Genomic DNA, 20,660 nt, shown 5'->3' with positions numbered 1-20,660 from the left:
GATATCGTGGCGGGTGTGTTAAGAGAATTTGTGTAAGAGTACTTGCAGTTAATAAATAGAAGAAAGCCTGGTGGATAGAGGAAAGGGGACAGGGGGAGGGAGGCAGGGAGGAGAGGGGACTGAATTGGAGCGGATCAAATTCCTTGCTTGTCTTGTTATGCCAAAATGGACACCAGTATTATGTGGAACTCTTCTGTACTGATAAAAGGAACCCAGCATCCTCAGAACCAAACCCAAACAAAAAATGTCTGCCAAATGAAAGTTTTTAAAAAGTGGCCGGAAGTACTGAAAGCGCGATATATACTCTCACACATTTGATACCTCATTTCCAAATTTCTCTCCAACTTTCAAAGCCCTTTACTATCCTTTACTAGTCCGTGTGAGTTGTGCTAACAAATAATAGCGGCTCCACACACAGCCTGTGGCACCAGACTTCCTGGTACCATTCGATTCTGTCTCCTCGCCACTGTCGTGTGCCTGGCAACGAGTCAGATTCCCTCACTTCTGTTTCTGCACTCGCAAGGTGGACGATCATCATCGCTGTCTCAGCAGGTCATCGTGACTCCTAGGCAATAGCGGATATAAAGATCAGCGCAGAGGTAGGAGCGCAGAGCTGCTCGGTAAGGCTTGCTGCTATTATGTCCTCCTGTGTTGCTTGCAGTCCAGGTTCTTCTGTACGTTTATTTCCTCGTGGGTGACACTGAGCGCTGTCACTGAAAACAGAACAAGACTTGTTTTGCCTATCGTCCAGTAAGAGTCACGGATAGAGAATTGATTTTCTGAGAAGGGACGTGTGTGCCGGGAAGGAAGTTAAAATAAACGTGACGCCAGGTTGACAATAATTTACGGTTTGATGTTATTCAAAAATCCTGCAAGACTTAACTATACGATTTGCATAAATGCTTGTGCAACATTTCTACACATATTAATTCGGCACCCACTATATTCTGCTCGCTGTTCTAGGGTGCTAAGCTAAGAACCATAACAAAAAGTCAACAGACAAAATCCTCTACTCCTAGAGCTTGCATCCTAGTACAGGAGCAGAGAAGAAGCCACAGATGAGCAAGCACACTCTGTCAATTGTGGAAGATGGGGACGAACGTCCTGCATCCAGCACAGAAAGCAGAGCTTCCAAGATTTCACCCTACTTACAGGCTGACGAACAAGTCTCCTGTCTCATGGATGCTGGCAGACACACGAAAGTCCCGGCTCGGGGAACATCAGTCGTGTGCCCAAAGGCAGAGAGTCCTGTTCTGGCCAGGCCCCCCACAGCCCCCATTCCCTTCGAGGCCATTCGTGCTGGCCCAGGCGCTCGGCTGCACTTGCAGTGGGTAGAATTACGTGACAGGGAAACTGTGGGACTGGACGCTTTCACAGCAAGTGGAAGCAGCCCAGTCTCACAACGCTGGGCGATGGCCCAAGGAGTGGCCGTGGCCAGGCTCTCTTGCTGCACCCAGCAAGAGCATGCAGGAGGCTCGCGGCCCGTGGCACGTTGCCTTTCCTAATGGCTTGGAGAAAAATGCAGCAGGAACCGGCGGAGGCCATGATCACTTAAATATTGTTGTGTTTTAGTAACGAATACAAAAACACTGCTGTCACAATTGACATAAAATAATGTTGTCTTGTGCTGGATAGTTTAATGGCTATATTTTTTAAAAAAATACTTTTAGTTGGCAATGGACCTTTATTTTATTTACTTATTTGTTTCCATGTGGTGCTGAAAATCGAACCCAGTGCCTCGCACATGCTAGGCAAGCGCTCTGCCACTGAGCCACAACCCCAGCCCAGTGTTTTATCTTTTGAGGAGATGTCCATGGTACTACTCATGAGTGTGACCTCGAGTGTTATCCTCTAAGCTGGAAGCCTTTGGTTGACAACTTCTTTTCCTGTAATCTTCAACAGTTAATTAAAGATCATGTTCAGGTAATCGGGGGCCCGTTGGTTAATACTTCCCTGGACACAGTTTGTGAGGAGCCTAACAGGACTACACGGGAACCCTGCTCCTGTACTGGTGTTTGTCCTCGAGCAGGAGGCCTGTCTTCTTAGGGCCCGTTCATGCCCCAGAGCAGGCTTCACGTGGAATGCTGGAGGGCAAAAGCAGTGTTTTCAGATCGACTATTTCATCAAGTCAGTCATTGTAGGCTCCGAGTTAATTCACCCATTGAACTACTTTTTAGCGCCACAGTGTACCTCATGAACTAAATATTGAAATAAATGAAAGAATCCAGATTGTATCCTATACTCGAAAGTTGTAACTCAACGTGAGGACAGAAAAGTTGCCAACTTCCTGTCCTACAGGAAGGTGAAGGCTCCTGTATCAAGGAGTGTTTTATTTTGGCTCAGTTGTTGCCCTGGGTATTTTGACAAAATTGGTCCTTAGGAGGCCACTGTCACCAAGTCAGGCTCTGCAAGAGGCCATCATATGAGTTTAGAAATCATTCTGCCATCCCAACCTCAGTACACAAGCCCGGCTCAGTGAGTCCCAGTTGTGTGCCCCTGGTGTGTAGAAGAGGAGAGGGGAAACTGACCGGGAGCGAACTCCGCCGTTTCTGCCCCACTTCTTAGTGAAGCCCCTTCTCTCTAGGCCTCGGGAGGAGCACCAAGGAGGGAACCATCTTGCAGCCACTGTGCAGCTGATGGGACCAACTCCTGGCAAACCCGAGTTTGGCCCAAACAGAGGCCCAGTAAACACACGCTGCACGACAGAGAGTGTGCTTAAGTGACCAGGAGAAAAGCAAACGTGGGGAGAGGTTTACCCAGGGGACAACCGGTCGTGAAAACGCACCGACTCTCCCCAACGCCTGCAATCTGACTGCTTGCAGGTCCGGCTGGGAGAGACGCGTCTGGCCCGGAACTCGGAAGGGCGGGCGGGAGAAATTGTTTGCAGACTGAACCGAGACCAGGAAAGGAGGAGTCCGAAGGTGACGTGGGGGACTGAGAATCGGCTCCCCTGCCCCCGCCCCAGAGGAGTGGAACCCAGGGGAGATCCCTCGGGCACAGACTTCCAGCGTGGACCAGCAAGTACTGGGCACTGGAGGAGCGCTGATTTCACATCTCCAGACCGATTGGCATTGGGAGAAGATCCTGGAGCCGCCGAAGCCTCGGCCCTGCCTCCAGGCACTCAGCCCAGGGGCTCACCTCTCACGCCAGCCATCCGGAGGGTGGAGCGCCAGGCTGCAGTCCAGCCCACCTGAAACCGCTGAGAAGAGAAGCCGAGCATCTGCTGAACGCCCACAGAAAGAGTTCTGGACGTTTCATCACGATTTTCTGAAGATTCTTTGCTCTGTTTAATTGCGACCTCAATACCTATTCATTTTTTTTTTAAACCACTTCTAGCAGTTTTGAATCCAGTTATTTTTGGTGGATCAGCTTTTTGTGAACTAGGGTGTTGATTGGCATTTAAAACTTTCTCGAGATGTTGAGAGGCCCCCACTCTACTCACTTATTTCTATGTGGTGCTGAGACTCAAGCCAGTGCCCCACGCGAGCCAGCAAGCAGCTCCATCACGGAGCCCCAGCCCCAGCCCCAGCCCCAGCCCCAGCCCCCGAGCACTATATTTTAGTTTGGGGTTGTGTTCTTTCAGTTTCAATTTTTAAAAACTTTTCACTCTCCTGTTGGTTTGTATTCTTTCATTTTCATTTTTTAAAATTTTTCACTTTACTGTTGGTTTGTATTCTTTCATTTTCAATTTCTTTTAGATTTTCTCTTTTCATTTGCATTTTTCTCCTACCTCTTTCCCTCGATTCTCTGTTTTCTTCTGCTAACAGCCAATCTCTGCTGTTCTTTCACTCTTCCTTTAGGCGTTTACTTGTCTGCTCTCTTCCTCCCTCAAAGTCATCACATCCTACAGTGCTTCCGTTCGCTCCCCGTTCCACCATTTGAAAATGTAAATCCTATTGCAAACTTGCTGTTGCCTCGACTCATCATATGGCTTCTGCTTATTGTGATAGTTAACATTGTGGATGTCACAGCAGGAACTATTTGGTTTAATGCTGTATACTGTTTGCTTTGGTCGTTGTTATCATTTGTCTCCCCCTAAACAGCGAGGTACTGGAAACCTTCACAGACACTCTAAGTCCGTGGGGTAGAAACTCTGCTGCCTCAGATCCATGCTGTGAGATGGGTAGACACACAGACAACGTGAAAAAGCAAGGGAACAAATCTCCCCAAACAAACCAAGATACTCCAATAACAGAATCCAACGACACCACAGTGGAAGAAATATTAGAGAAGGAGTTTAGAATGTACATATGCAAACTGATCTGCAGAGCGAAGAACGGTGTTAGGAGTGAAATCAGGGAGAAAAGACAGGAAGCGAAAGATCATTTCGATAAAGAGGCAGAGATTCTGGAAAAAAAAACAAAACAAACGAGCAAACAAAAAAGGAAACGGAGACAAGCAGAAATCCTCAAAATGAAGGAAACAATAAACCAAATTAAAAATTCAATAGAAAGCATCACCAACAGACTAGACCACTTGGAAGACAGAACCTCAGGCGATGAAGACAAACATATAATCTTGAAAGTAGAGCTGACCATGGAGAGAAGATGGCAAGAAACCATGAACAGAACTTCCGAGAACTGTGGGATGACACGAAAAGACCACATTGAAGATTTCTCAGGATGGATGACGGCGCGGAAATACAAACCAAAGGAATGTACAAGCTTTTCAATGAAATAATATCAGAAAATTTCCCAAAGCTAGAGAACGAAATGGAGAACCAAATACGACAGCCTTACAGGACCCCAAATGTACACAATTACAGCAGACCCACACCAAGGCACATCATAATGAAAATTCCTAACACACAGACTAAGGATAGAATCTTAAAGGCCGCAAGAGCAAAATATCAGATTATGTACAGGGGGAAACCAATTTGGATCTCAGCAGATTTCTCCACCCAGATCCTCAAAGCTAGGAGGTCCTGGAATAACATATACCAAGCTCTGAAAGAAAATGGATGCCAGCCAAGAATCCTATATGCAGCAAAATTAAGCTTCGGATTTGAACAAGAAATAAAAACCTTCCATGATAAACAATAGTTAAAAGAATTTGCAACTAGAAAGCCTGCACCACAGAACATGCTCAGGAAAATATTCCATGAAGTTGCAATGAAAAAAAAAAGTGAAAACCAGCAAAGGGAGGAACTACAGTAAAGGAAGAGTCAATCAAAGAAGAAACTAATTCAAATAATAATTGGAAAAAAGCCCAAATGACCAGGAATACAAATCCCATCTCAATAGTAACCTTGAATGGTAATGACCTAAATTCATCAATCAAAAGGCATAGACTGGCAGATTGGATTAAAAAACAAGACCCATCGATGCTGCCTCCAAGAGACTCACCTCATAGGCAAAGACATCCACGGACTGAAGGTGAAAGGATGGGAAAAATCACACCACTCACGTGGATTGTGTAATCAAGCAGAGGTTTCTATCCTCATACCAGATAAAGTGGACTTCCAGCCAAAGTTAATCAGAAGGGACAAGGAAGGACATTTCATACTGCTTAACAGAAGTATACCTCAAGGAGACATAACAACCGTCAATATTTATGCCCCAAACAGTGGAGCATGTACGTATGTCAAACAAACCCTTCTCAATTTCAAGAATCAGATAGACCACCACACAATAATACGGGGCGGCTTTAACCCACTTCTCTCACCCCTGGATAGATCCTCCAAACAAAAACTCAATGAAGAAGCTATGGAAGTTAAAAATACAATCGATAATTTAGACTTTACAGACATTGATAGAATTTTTTTTTATCCTTCAGTGACTGAATACATACAGCACATGGATTCTTCTCTACTATAGACCATGTTATGTAAGCTATGGCATATGTTGGCATACGGTTGTAATATTACCTTAATATATGTTTAGCATCCGTAGGGTTATTTTGATAGCTCCCGTTCCATTCATAGTTTTTGTATTCTGGCTTTCTTTCTCGATTATGCTTGTTTACATTTTAACAAATTTTAGCTGTATTATTTCTTCTATTTCATATATTTCCACTCCTACTCTTATTTTTTCCTCCCTACTGCATAATTTGAAAACAGTTTGTTATTCTCCCTTCTTTCTGGTACAAGTGCTTTCACTTACACGTGTTCATCTGAGTAGTGTTTCATCCCAGAGAGACTGACATTTTAAGCTTTTATTATCACTTAGTTCAAGCACTCTTTTTGTACATAGGGTAATGACGTCTGTCTCATTCCACCATCTTTCCCATCCTCATACCCCTCTCCTCCCCTCACTCCCCTCTGCCCAGTCTAAAGTTCCTCCATTCTTCCCTTGCCCCCCTCCCCCCACTATGGGTCAGCATCCACAATATCACAGAAAACATTCGGCCTTTGGTGTTTGGGGATTGGCTTATTTCTCTTAGCATGATATTCTCCAACTCCATCCATTTACCTGCAAATGCCATCATTTCATTCCTCCTTAAGGCTGAGCAATATACCATTCTGTTTATATACCACAGTTTCTTTATCCATCCATCTACTGGAAGGCATCTAGGTGGGCTCCACAGTGAAGCTACTGTGAATTGAGCTGCTATAAACATGATGTGGCCGTGTCACTCTAGTATGCTGACTTCCAGTCCTTTGGGTATAGTCCCAAGAGTGGGATAGCAGGGTCAAATGGTGGCTCCATTCCAAGTTTTCTAAGGAATCTCCACGCTGTTCTCCAGAGTGGTTGCACCAATTTGCAACCCCACCAGCAATGCCGGAGTGTTCCTTTTCCCCACATCCTTGCCAAAACTGATTGTTGCTAGTATTCTTGATAATTGCTTTTTATATTGATTGTATTGATTACATACATGTTAAAACTGACCAAACTGCATACTTCAAATATGTGCATTTTATTGCACTTCTGTTTTACCTCAGTAAAACTATGGGGGTGGGGAAAGCACAATATGCTGCTGTGATGGGTAATGTGAATTGTCAACTTGATGGATTAAGAGATGCCCAAGAGTAAGAGGCTCCTGGGTGTGTCCATGAGAGTCTTCCAGGAATGACTGGCAGGTAGGAGAGCAAGCTGAGGGGAGGACCCACCCTAACGGTGGGTGGCACGTTCCAGTGGGTTTGGGGCCAGCATGGAACCAAAAGGTGGCAGAACAAGGAAGCCTCAGCAGACACAAACTCGATTCTTCTCTAGCAAGTGCTCATCACCTGAGAACATCAGATTCCAGCAGGCCCTGACTGGCAGCTCTCCAGAGAGTTTCCATGCCTTTGGTCCTCCACTGGGGCTGCACCGTTGGTCCCTCTGGTTTGAGGCTCCAGCTTCTTGGACTGGGCAGCCACTGATTTCTCCACCTCTCCATCCTGCAGATGGCCACTGTGGGACTAGTCAGCTCATGGTCCTTTAAACCAAACTAATGAATCTCCTTTTTACAATTATGTACGTGTGTGTGTGTGTGTGTGTGTGTGTATGTGTGTGAGAGAGAGAGAGAGAGAGAGAGAGAGAGAGAGAGAGAGAGAGAGAGAGAGAGAGATCGTTTTCCTTTCTTGTGTGTGGGGAGAGCCAAAAAGAGAAAATTCAAGATTAAAAAAAAGGAAAAAGAGAAAGGAATCATTAGGCACGAGATGTTAAAGCTCTGAGTGGGCCAAGAGCAGAAAATTCTCGAGGAATCAGGCACAGAGGCAGCTACATGGAGCTGTACATGGGAATGTACAGGTTAGTGTTCCTGCTGTGTGCATTATTTTATGAACCGTTATTTTACTATTAAATAGTGATTTAATCTGGGGGACAGTGTAGTGTATGTACCCTTTAGTGTTTTGGTCTTTATCTACAGGGTGTTCCTACATTTTCTCACCAATTGCCTGTCAGAACTGGGTGACATCATTGCCTGCTGTTTGCAATTGTTGAGGAATTCCTCCCCCTTTACACACGGGAGTGTTTGCCTGAAATGTTTGCAAATAGTTGGTATCCATTATTTCAGGACAAACTGAACTGTTACTGATTGATGCACTGTATATACCCCTTCTGTATACTACTTTAGGATATTATTTTCTCACTGTGGTCTTTATTTTAAGCCTAAGTTCATGGATAAGTTGAACATTCAGAGAATAAAATGAAAATCCTTAGGAAATAATGGCTACGTCTATAATGTTCAGTCATGACTCTCCTAAAGGCGTAGCATTTGGATGCCTCAGAAAATTAAAAGAGAATGCATGTTACTGATTTCAGCTTATTCCCCATTTACAGGGACAGTGAAATATAACAGAACGTGAACATGAATTCAGCTTCATTTTTGTGTGTGTAGTTTAAAAATCATGATATTTTTCCAAAGGCGAACCTGCCTGAAACATGTCTCACAATCATCCCAACAGAACACGAAGCATTCATAAAACCAGAGGTCTGGGGGTGTTAGTCCATGGCAATGCACTTGTGCAGCGTGGAGCAGGGCTTGGTTTCCATGTCACAAAAAAGCAACCAAAATAAATATATAAGTAAATAAGTAAACAAAAGAGCTGAAGTCAGCCAGTGAGGATAGTATTCCAAAGAATTTGTGTTTGATGTTCCAGCTCCATACATGATGAGAGATCGATGGTTTAAATATCTTCAAGAATTTTTTAAAATAGTCAAATAATTATTGTCATGTACTATTTCAAAGTTCAGAGTAGTGATGATTCTATGTGGCATTTCAGTAAAATGCACTTAACAAAAATAACTTTAAAATAAGTTTAAGTATACTGCAAAAATTGCTCTCAGATATGCACTGATGAAAAAAAATGACTGCATTCTTTTAGGTTTTATGCTATCATCATGGGAATGAAACTATACCTGAACATTCAATATTTTACATTTGGAGAGACACATCCTTGTTGAATGCACTTCTATAAAGTAGGAGAGTAATTTTATCCTCTGACCTGTTTCCCATCCAGAACATACCAATATTTATTTTAGTTATAATATAGACTTAGAAATTGAATGGGCTTTGAATTATACCAATCATGCTCACTGGATCATTGGCAGCTCCATATATGAAGACCACAAATAATATAAGATGGGACATAAATGGTAGTATCCTGTCTGTGATAGTTTCCTAGGCTTATAGGATTTCGTAGGAAGCAGCTGGAAGTTAACTTGCAAAGCTCTGAAATCCTTTTATTTGCTTTTGAAGTGAAGCTTTGACTTCACCAAGGAAGGGGGTGCAGGACTTATCTATCACTTCTAATTGAAAGTTTACTGTTTTTTTTCTCCCAAACCAGCATTCACTTTACCATCTTTAAATAAAAAATTGAAGTTAATGGAAACCATTGTAAAATGCTTATAGAACCAGTGTTTTTTACGTCAATGATTTATCATATATTTATAATTGTATAAAAATTAAATCCTATTTATTATAAAATTACAGGGCCTGAGTTAGTCTATCAATTTAGTAACTACTGGAAATTGAATCATGATATTTTGTTCTACTTCAAATGATAATTCCTTTTCTCAGTAGTGATGAAACTACTGTCCTGTTGCTTCTGTTCCTCTAGAGAAGCCTATTTAGACAGCTCAGCAAGAATATCAGCAATTTCAGAAGAACCTTTTTAATACTTACTTTGCATCTATACTTAATATAAAAATACCTCAACAAAATTTCTTAGAAAATTGAAGTAGAACTGAAGTTTTATTTAGGGGTTCATGCTTTGATTCAGAGGAAAATCCTTTAAAAGTATGCGAAATGTCAGAATTCCATTCTCCCCATAATGTGAAATAGTGGATCATGTTGGGGTACTAACTTATTCATTTAAAAATCATTGCAGGTTGGAAGTGTCTGTATGGAATTTTCTCTAAAAATGTGGAGATGGGTCCAATGGTGTCTGTGTGCAATTCCAGTGATTCAGGTGACTGGAACAGGAGGATCACAAACTCAGAGTTAGCCTCAGCAACTTAGCAAACCCTAAGCAACTTAGTGAGACCCTATCTCAAAACATAAATGAATAAATAGGGGTGGGATGTAGCTCAGTGGAATTTGCCCCCCGGTCAAATGGCTAATTAACTGGCCCAAATAAAGAAGGAGGGTATATCTGGGGAAATGAAAATAGAAAGCACATGAAAGAAATGACTTACTCCTCTCCTACCAATGGGAGTAATATTTTTTATACAGGGAATTGAACCCCGGGGCAGTCTACCACTGTTCTACATTCCCGATTGTTTTTATTTTGAAAGGGTCACTCCAAATTTCTGAGGGTACTGTTAAGTTGCTAAGGGTGGCCTCAAACTTGTGATCCTTTCTGTCTGAGCTCCCAAGTTGTTGAGATTGCAAGCATGTGCCACCGTACCTCACACAATGGGAGTTATTTTGTTTTTAATGATTTATGAAAGCTACTTCAGTTACTTAGCAAAGTAAATCTTACTTATTCATATTTTTTTCGTACCAGGAATTGAACCCAGGGGCACGCCACTGAGACATATCCACAGCCCTTTTTATGTTTTATTTTGAAACAGGGCCTCGCTAAGCTTAAGCTGATTTTGAACTTGTGATCCTCCTGCCTCAGTCTCCTGAGCTCTGGGAATATAGGTTATTCATGTTTTTTAAATAAAACATTTCTAAATGAAATTTTTATGTTGCTAAATATAAAAAGTGAATATGAGAAAAAGCTATGATAATTAATGATTTGAGTGTTTAAATGCATGTACATTTAAATTTCCATATGCTTGTTGAGTATTACACTTGAGAAACAGAGTACTCTAGATCACTTTAGACATAGATCTGAAAAGTTTACACCATAAATAAGTATACCTATGTGTTAGTAAAATACTTTCAATCAGTTGTAAGGCAGGTGTCATTTGATGGTAGAACAAAACCATGTAAATGAAATCTGGACATCTTAGAGGAAATGACACAACCATAAGCCCAAATTTCAGCACTGACATTTTTGTATCTTGTTCAGCTCTGTGAATCATTTTCCATAGGTTAATTCTTTCAATAACACAGATGCAGTTGTGTTTAATAATTTTATAAGACCACAGAGTTGATTTTCTTTTGAAATCATATTTGCATTGGAATTGTCTCTACAAGGCAATGAATCAATATGAAAGGGTACACAGGTAAAATAGAGTTTGTCCTTCTTTTCCTCAAGGAGTAAACAATGTAAATGCCCATGTTTTGAGACTGATATTGATGCACTGAGGCCAAACATAGAACTGAGTAATCTTTATTACAATGCACTTGCAAGTGTTAGAGAAAAAGTTACTATTAGTTCCAAAGGGTTGGAAGTTTGATATGTACAACTTGGTAATTGCTGCTACATACAAAACTGCTTAGGGTTCAATTGGTAGTTAACAGAGAGATAGTCTTATGTTTAACAAAATGGCAAACATGTACTGAATTATATTAAAATGTCTATTATTGTAGCTAATGTTATATTTGTATCACATAACTTTGGTTTGAATTTTTTCTTCAGAGCCATCAGTATAACAGGGAGTGAAGGGACTTTTCAACGACTGCAACCTCTTGGTGTTGCTGTTTCAAAAAAGGAAATGTAGATAGCTGTTATACATATTTCTACAAGGAAAATATTCCAAGGTTTATATCAATTTTTGGTTTCTGATATTAAATACAAGCTACTTACAGTTTCCCTCATAATCTTTTCCTGCAACTCAGCCATTTCTTTTTTCACTTTACTTTGTTCACCAATAAAAAGGCTTTCATGATACTCCTCCAGGTTGTTGATACTCTAAAACAAGAAAAGCCAACTTTAGTTAGAAAACTATACTTCTTTTCTCATATTCCAAATGTGTAAATTAAATTTCAAAAGTAACAGCTTTTGATATTCAAAGAGTTTGCTATTAGTTCAAATTGAAATTATAATTAATACATGCAGACATAAATACCCACTTAAGATGTTTTTTGCGGTGCTGAGCATTGACCCTATGGATTCACCATGGTAGGTAAATTCTCTGCCACTGAGCTACATCCCCAGCCCCAAGAATTTTTTTAAATATCAGACTGGAGTGGAAGAATATTTATATGAGAGGAATGACAGTCATTTACTTAATTTACAAAAATGGGTTGGTGAGCAGTTGTCAACATGGAGCAGAGACACAAAAAGACTAGAAGACCTGCATCATGAAATGCCACATTTCTTAACAGGATAATGACTCATTTGTTATCACTAACAGTTTATGTGACATGATTTTCTTAGAATAAAACAGGCTATCATATGACCTCTTCAAATGAAGAAAACTCATCTTTTTAATCTTTATCATCCATTCATTAAACAGTGACATCCAATATACTCTGGAAAAAGTACTGGGTTACATGCTGAAGAAGAACTGAAAAATGACTGTAGTCTTCCATATTCCTATGACATAAGCAAACATATGAACAAATAATACAAAAAGTTTAAAATAGGTATGGAAGAGTAACTTGTTGGGGTATGTAACTGACAAGAGAGATTCATTGTGAATTATTGGGCAAAAGAATAAAATTTCAATAGATGAAGAAAAGAAGTTAAAATTATTATAGGGCAAGAACATAAGAAAAATAAGGAAGTGCAATAGTGTGTTACTGCAAAGGAAGGTATCATCCTGGAGGGATGGGAGGAAAGAAAGGATGCAGCAAATAGGAAGGGTGTTTGGATAACAGAATTAAGAAGGGGAAGCCACTGACTGTTTTGGAAGGACAGACCATGTTTTAGGAAGATGATACCACACAGACTCTTGAAGGATGGACTGAGAAGAGAGAACTGAGAAAGAGTATCACAAGCAGGGAACTAGGGCAGCAACAGCAGGAATAAAAGGTTCACTGAATGGCCTAGCATGGGCATGCGCAAGGTCTGGGTTCAATCCCCAGCACAGGAAAAAAGTACGACTGCAGGGGCAAGAACTAAAGGACCTACTGATTAACTGGATGGAAGGATAATTAACTTCAGGAGGCTAAATAATAAAGTTCCTGCCACAAGTAGTAACATTTAGCAATAACATTTAGAAGAAAATTGTTCTATTCACTGTTTCACACCAATTCATTAATGGTTCTAAGGGAACATTAGAACTGCATGTTCTCAACTTTCAAGATCTTTCCAAAGAACTGGTTGGAATATAGATGACTCTGAAGTTCCTGAAAGAATTTTTAGAATAAATTAATCATTTACTGAAAATACCTCAATTAGTTATGAAGAGTGACATTTTCATATGCATTTTAGTGGGACTATTAAAAAGAAGGAATCCCCTCAAAGGATTCCTTTAACTCTTAAATAATATGGATCTATATGAAGAAGAGGTCAATTTTACTGAGGACAATTAGCTGATGTACAAATGTGACAGCAGAAAATTCTCGGTACACAAAGGGTTAATCTTCCACCTGCTTTTTCATTCTGGTAATCATCTGATTACAACTTGGAACATAAAAACATTATTATCCATGAATAATTTTAAAAGTAAATATGCCATAGAACACTCATGAACTACACTACAAAATCAAAGAGATACTGAGTAGTTCTATTTGCCTACTTCTATTTAATGAAAGCTGTCCACAGAAGAGAAGCAAAAGAAAACTTGAAATGTTTCATAGACTTGCTACTCTCCACTACATATTTATCAATTTGAACATAAAAACATCATTACAGTGTTAATAAAGCATCAATTTTATGGATGATATGTATATTTCTAGGTAAATTTCCCAATTTTACCTCTTCTGTTTTAAATAACTTTTACAACTATTGATTTCTAAAATTAAACTTAACATTTATGATAATTCTAGAAAAATAAATTTGAAAGAGTATGATTAACAATTTTTAAAGGTATAATCAAACTGTTTTACCATAAATTCAGAAAAAACTGGTCTTTAACTTCTACATATACATTGTATTTCATGACAATGTACTGTTTACCAAATATAATAAAACAGACCTTTAGCAATTGCTCATATAAATTTTTAATTTCTTTAACTTTCTCACGCTGAATAATCCTAGTTTGAAGAAAAAGCTTTCTTTGCTCTTGAAACATATTCTGAAAAGATAAAATGAAAAGTGATGAAATCTGAATAAAATTTAATATTTAATAAACAAATCTACAAATCTCAGTTGAAGGAAATATACTTTAAATCAATGTTAACATTTGTTTTAATATTTATGTCCAAATTTAAATAATTGTTTCACCCCTAATAAACCAAAACAAAACAATATAATCACTTTTGTATGAGTCACTTAATACATTTTCTTACCAATATTCAAAATAACTGTATTAATTACAGATCTCAAATTCGACAGATGACCCTTCTAATAATCTGTTAACCACAAGCAGGCAAAATCTAGACTATAGTCCTACCTAACAGAAATTAAGTATGAAATATTCCTTCTTATCCAATATTCAGAAAGAATACTAATTCCTGCTCATCTCAATATACACATAGCTGGAACTTCCAATGATGCAGGCCTCTCTGTTCTTGGACCTAGTCTTCAACGATAATTTTAAACTGTTCCCTACTTGCTACTAACAAAATCAAACTCTAGAGTTTTCATGCTAAATAACTGCAGAATCTACATAATACAAATAATAACAAAGATACATAGGAACCTTATGTTAAAGACACATTTTAAATTAACTCATCAAAACAGAACTCAATTTAATACTCAATACAACTCCATGAGGTAGATACTCTTAGTATGTCCTCTTTCACTAAAAAGGAAACAGAGGCACAGAGATAATAATTTGCTTGTGGTTTCACAGTGAGCAACTAACTGGAATACATTTGGATCTCACACAGTGGGATTCCAGAGTCCAGGCTCTGGACCACTGTACTGTACCATATCTCTATTTTCACAACATCCAACCACTACTTTCCTACATTTGTAGGTCACTCTCTTCAGTACTGTGGTTCAGTACTCTTAAAGGACCTAATTTCCCTTGAATAGAGCACTTTTCACTGTCCAATAAGCCATCCCCATGTCCTCACATTCCTCAGTCCCACCTGACATTCCACAGTCGGTCATCAGACACCCATCCTTGCCTATACAACGTGACCCTGTCTCCCTCCATCAATGTGCTTGGATAAACCTGAATCTCTCAAGTCCAAATCTCTACCTGTTCTGCCAAGCCATGCTGCCTGCTCTCTCTATAAAGTCATGATCACTATGTCATAAACCTAAATTGGACCCTACCTCCTCTTGACATTTCTATTTTCCTTGTCTGTCCACTGAACCACTCTCAGGAAACAATTCCCTGCCTTCTCTTTTGCCCTGAAAGCAGCATCTGTTCCCCATTCTTACTCCCAGCTGATGACCTCACCAACTCGCTGAAGAAACACAAGCAATCCCAAGAGGACGTCCTGTCTCCCATCACATCTTCCACCCACCTTTGCCCACCTAGCCTTATGTCCTCTATCCTTGCTCCTGAATTTTTGCATGAACTGTAGCTACTTGAGATTTTGATACAATCGATTACTCATAAATCCAAGCCTGATACCAACAGCTAGTTTTTCCTCTTGCTCCTCAGCTTTCTGTACATCTATGTCCCACTGTTGAAACAAAGGCAGAAATTGCTGAGAATACTTGTAATGAAGATTCTGCCTGTAAAAAGTAATAATGAACATGGTCATACTACATAAAGGTATGAAAAATTATATTCAAAACAAAAATGATTTGACATAACTTATACTATGAAAGGAAAACAGGAAAATAAAAGTGGCTGAAATTTTCTCATGGGAAAGAAAAAGGTAAAACAATTTACTCTCAATATAAAAGTATTTATTCCTAAGTGACTACAGAAAAGCTAGCTCATATGCTTAATATCTTGAAAACTGAGGACTACAGTATAAATTTTCCACAAATATTTAATTGGTCTAAAAGCAGTTTAATTTTCCCTTCCTCTTACTAAATAGCATATAGATTCTGGCATTAGAAGGTAGATTTAATGTGGATGACATATCCATTCACCCTTCCAGACAGGAATATTTTACTTAACTATTTCTCCATGTTGGCACAATTAATTTTGCAAAAAGAACAGTGAATGAAATAGGGAAATGAGAGGAGAGAACGGGACAGGGGGTGGGAAAGATGGTGGAATGAGAGTGATATCATTAACCTAAGTACTTGTATGATTGCATGAATGGTAAGAACTCTACATCATGTACAACCAGAGAAATGAATAGTTGTGGTCCATTCATGTACAACGAATTGAAATGCATTCTGCTGTCATGTATAACTAATTAAGAAAAATAAAAATTAAAATTAAAAAAGAATAAAAACTTTAAAAATAGTTACAAATTAAATAAGAGTCTAGCTAAAAATACTGTAACATTAAAAATATTATTTGCAATATAAGATTACCGTTTTCTATATAACTGAATACTGTTAACACAGGATTGAAGATTGGGCATTTGTCTTATATTCAGTTAATGTATTATAATAAATGTATATAAATCAACTTTATAGGGGAAATATTGTCAAAAGAGGTCATCTTCATTGTCTTCTAGGAAATACATTTCAATTCTGTCAAACTAAGGTACTAAAACTAATGAAAACCATGTTTAGAAAAAATCAAGCAAAATGCTTTCTTTGTGGTATTAGAGAGTGAACCCAGAGGCCCTCTACCACTGAGCCATATCCTCAGCCCTTTTTATGTTAAGACAGGGTCTTGCGAAGTTGCTCAGGCCGCCCTTGAAATTTCCATCCTTCTGTCTCAGCCTCCCATGTTGCTAGGATTATAGGTGTGTGCCTCCACACCCAGCCACAAAATACATTTTTAATTAGAGATTCTAATAAATGCACAAAGATAATGAGAGTGTGAAGTTTTATGTACAAAGGAATAGTTATATATATGTATGTATCTATGTATCTACACACACAAACACACACCAGAATTGTGGTTCCAAAAAAGCCGACAATTTTACCTTTGCTCTTGTTGTATTTTACGAATATGCTCAATATTTTCATTTATGATTTTGAGAGAAGCATCTGTATTCATTTCAAACCGTTTTCTTCTAGCAAGAAGAGCTTGTGTGATGTCAGCTACATATAAAACAAATTTTCATTAATTTGCTGTTGAAAATTACTTTGCTACCATATTTTCATACCCATATGGGAAATGTTGGTTCAGCAATATTGGAAAGACATTTAAAATTTACAAAACAGACATCACTTCAAAAAGCAAGACTGGGCTGGGATTGTGGCTCAGTGGTGGAGCACTTGCCTCACACGTGTCAGGCACTGGGTTCAACCCTCAGCAACACATAAAAATAAATAAAATAAAGCTAATGTGTCCACCGACAACTAAAAATGTTTTTTAAAAAAACAGGATTTGCTCACTTACATTCTATGAACATATTCAGGTAATAGTAATACAGTTCTCATTTATCCAACTATGGAGCATATTTAAATTAGATAAAAATTCTAACAATCAAAATAATTTCTGTTTTTTAAAATGTGTATAAAGCACAAAGAAAAATTAATTTCCACATGAGAAGCATTAATGATTCAAATTTTATACTTTATCAAATATCCTCTAATTCAAAGGACACTCCTGGGATGGAATATTGTTTGAAATCATTTGATAAAACACACAAAAGTACTTTACATAAAAAGTCTCTCGAAAGGACAGAAATATACTATAAGAAAATTATTTTTAAACAATTCAGTGGGTGATGCTTATAACTATATTTTACTAAGAGACAGTGTTCATGGTTATAAAAATTCCAGATTACATAAGTAAATAAATATACATAAGAGCACTTTTGAAATATTTTCATGGATGCTTTTAAAGATATTTGTAACTGCTGTTTCATAAAATATTAATTGTAGAAAGTAATGCTATACTGAGGATGTGACTTTATATCAAGGACCTACTATCAATAGATATTTATCAATACTCATAGTGTCCACCTATAACAAATGTTTAATTGCACACCTCACAATACAAGCACTTTAGCATCAAATAGACCAAAGCTTTCAAAACATAATCCTTTGTATGAATTATCTCTATGGCAGAGCCAAAAATTGATAAACATTCTCTGTTAACACTATAGACTCTACATGCTAAATAAATAACAAAAATTTACTCAGATCATTTATTTATTATTTATTTATGGCACTGGGGATTGAAGTCAGGGGTGTTTTACTACTAAGTTACATCCCATGTCTTTCTTTAAAATTATTTGGAAACTGGAGCTAACTAAGTTGATGAGGTTGGCCTTGAACTTGTCATCTTTCTACCTTGGCTGCCAGAGTTGCTAGGATTATAAGCCTGTGCCAACATGCCTAAAAGAGTGTGGCTGACAATTAACCAGCAAATAGAAAATTTATGAGTTTTTGGATGCAATCATGCATTTTTTTTTACTAGGTTTAAAAGTTGTCTTCATCTTTTTACTACATGACTCATTATTCTAATAATACTAACAGTTATTTAAGAGGACCTCTTAGCACTGGTATTCCAAAGATAAAAACTTAAGAAAGTCATAAAGTTAAGTAAAATTGATATTTGAAATTGATATATCACTAAAAGACAATCTATAATTAAATAGAATTCTATATGTGAGGAAAAAAGTTTGTAGGCAGAGTTCTGCAGGCTAGTGATTATTAATAAATACTGAGGTAACACTTCTATGGTTAAACAAAATTTTTTAATTACATAATATCTTCCAAAGCATACCTCCAACTTCCTGTAACATCTTTTGTACATCCTCCCTGTGAGAAAATGACAGAAAAATTTTTAATGAGGCAAAAAGATTGTTGCTATGGAAGAAGACTCCTAGGCCATTAAGGATAGCTAGGTGATGTGTGAACAGAGGGCCAATTTTCCTTACATTTCCCTATGCAGCGAGGAGGGCAAGAATTGCTATAAACACATTACCCCACGTCTTGCTCGTGTCCTTCTGTCAAAGAACTGTCCTCCCAACTGTCATCAACTCCTGAACTGCTTGCTGCATTGAAAAGAGAGAAAAGACATTTTTGAAGGACGTGTGCTGTTTCGAGGACTCCTGCAGGAGAAATCCCCTTCCCTGTGCGATTTCCCCTGGCTCCTCAGGCCAAGGAAAGGTTCCTGGAGCAGCCGACAGACAGACAGACAGGTGGAATCCCTTGGGTGCAGGTCAGGGCCTGGGGCCACTTTAAGCAGGCATCTGTGAAGGGCCAAAGTGGGGTGCGGGGTAGAGCACGTCCGGCACCTGGAGCAAGCGGGAAGTGAGGGCTGCAGGGGCCCAGGGGAGCGGGAAACGGGGAGCAGGGCCTTCTCGGCGCTGGAAACTGGAAACGTGGGGCGGCCCCAACCCAGGACCAGGGGGTCTCCATCCGCCCAAGGGCTGCACCTGCCCCGACGGGAGGGGCACCAGCCGCCCCTGGGGCGCGCAGAGCAGAGCCTCCCTGCTGGAGGGGCGCCCTGGGACAGGACCCTTTGTCACCTGGGCAGTCGAAGTCATAGACGGACAGGTCCGGAGCCTCCACCGGGGCCTTGGCAGCTCTCCCCAAGCTCTTCCTTGCCGTGGGCGCCATGGCCGTGGCCACCGCGCTGCACCGACTCTGGAACCTCGAGAGGGCAGGGATGCACTAAAGAAGGCGGGAGGAGTCAGAGGAGCCGCAGGGGGAGGGGTGTCTGGCGGGAGAAGGGCGCGGCCGCGTGTCCTGGGGCGCGCATGCGCGCTGGAGCCGGGCGGGACCTGGAGGATGGCGGCTGGGTCGCGTCCCCCCACCTCCCGATGACCAGGGTCCCGTCCCGTCCCATCCCGTCCCGTCCCGTCCCGCTGCGGGAGGGCCGGGTGTGGAGCCCCACCAGCGCCGCTCCCCTCCATCTCAGGCCCCTCCGCGGTTCTCGCCGCTCCGGTCCGAGGCCCCGAGGCCCCGAGACCCCGAGGCCCCGAGGCCCCCAGGCCCGCGGCCGGCCGCTGTGGAGGACAGACCCGGAGGGCAGACGGAGGCCCGGCCCACACGCTAAAGGACTCCGCAGCCACGTCCGTGGGAAGGGAGCCCTCTGTAGGCACCCGACCTGCACACCCTCGGGAGGACGCTGCCCCTGTCCATGGTGCAAGTCCCAGGGGCGCCTCGGGCCCCGCGCGTGCCTGCTGACGGGCGGCCGGGCCGATCCTCCCGCCTCGGCCTCCAGCCTCGCCCACACCCTCCGGACATCCGAGACATCCGGGCCGCCCTCAGGGCCCTCTCCCACCCCAGGCCCAGGAGATGCCGGGCGATGCCGGGCCATGCTGGGCGACGCCACCTCACACCTCGGCCGGGGCCCTACCCGCGATCCACAGCGTCCGCCCCCGCGCAACCACACGCCGATCCCACCGCCCCAGGCCCGGCGCCTCACCGCGGGGTCCACGACCCCCACCCCTCACCCAGCTGGGCGACCCGCGACCGCGACGCTCCTCTGAGGGCCTCGGCCTCCGGCGCGTGTCAGCAGCCCGCCCGTCCTCTGCCGGCGCCTCGCTCGCTGACTGGCTGGCGCCCTGCGCATGCGGGAGGCGGGGCCGCGAGGAACCACGCCCCCAGCAGCTCCGCCCCGCCCCTCCCGCGGAGGCCAGGTGCAGCGCAGTTGGGTGCTGCTGCTCGCGGGGGCCCTCTGTCGCCAAGCCTTCGCGTCGCCTCGGCCCGGCTCCTGACCCCTTGAGCGCAGGGCACGCACAGGAGGGTTGCGGACCTGCCCCTCATGCGGGAAGGACAGACGACGACTGGGCAGCGCCTGCCGTGTCCCTCTGCCGCCTTCCCTCCAGTCTTCCCCGCAGGAGAGGCGCCCTCGCGGGTG

The 20,660-nt window shown here is 41.5% G+C and overlaps 1 protein-coding gene across 1 annotated transcript; it reads right to left on the bottom strand.

The window, feature by feature from the left end:
* Positions 1-11,128: 11,128 nt before the first annotated feature.
* LOC306651318 (synaptonemal complex protein 3-like) lies at positions 11,129-20,342 on the bottom strand. Its single transcript, XM_079123893.1, has 9 exons — positions 20,254-20,342; positions 19,324-19,468; positions 18,777-18,846; positions 18,576-18,610; positions 16,822-16,939; positions 15,400-15,499; positions 13,842-13,940; positions 11,564-11,668; positions 11,129-11,454 (listed from the first exon to the last, which is right to left on the bottom strand). Exons 2-9 carry the CDS (start codon positions 19,412-19,414, stop codon positions 11,401-11,403), a joined length of 672 nt encoding a protein of 223 aa, XP_078980019.1. The 5' UTR covers positions 19,415-19,468; positions 20,254-20,342; the 3' UTR covers positions 11,129-11,400.
* Between the last annotated feature and the right edge of the window lie 318 nt (positions 20,343-20,660).

The sequence above is a fragment of the Sciurus vulgaris genome (genome assembly GCF_902686455.1).
Source record: "Sciurus vulgaris genome assembly, chromosome: X".
In the NCBI taxonomy this organism is placed as follows: Eukaryota; Metazoa; Chordata; class Mammalia; order Rodentia; family Sciuridae; genus Sciurus; species Sciurus vulgaris.
Note: the sequence above shows the minus strand (reverse complement) of the source record. Positions and strands in the feature narration are given on the sequence as shown.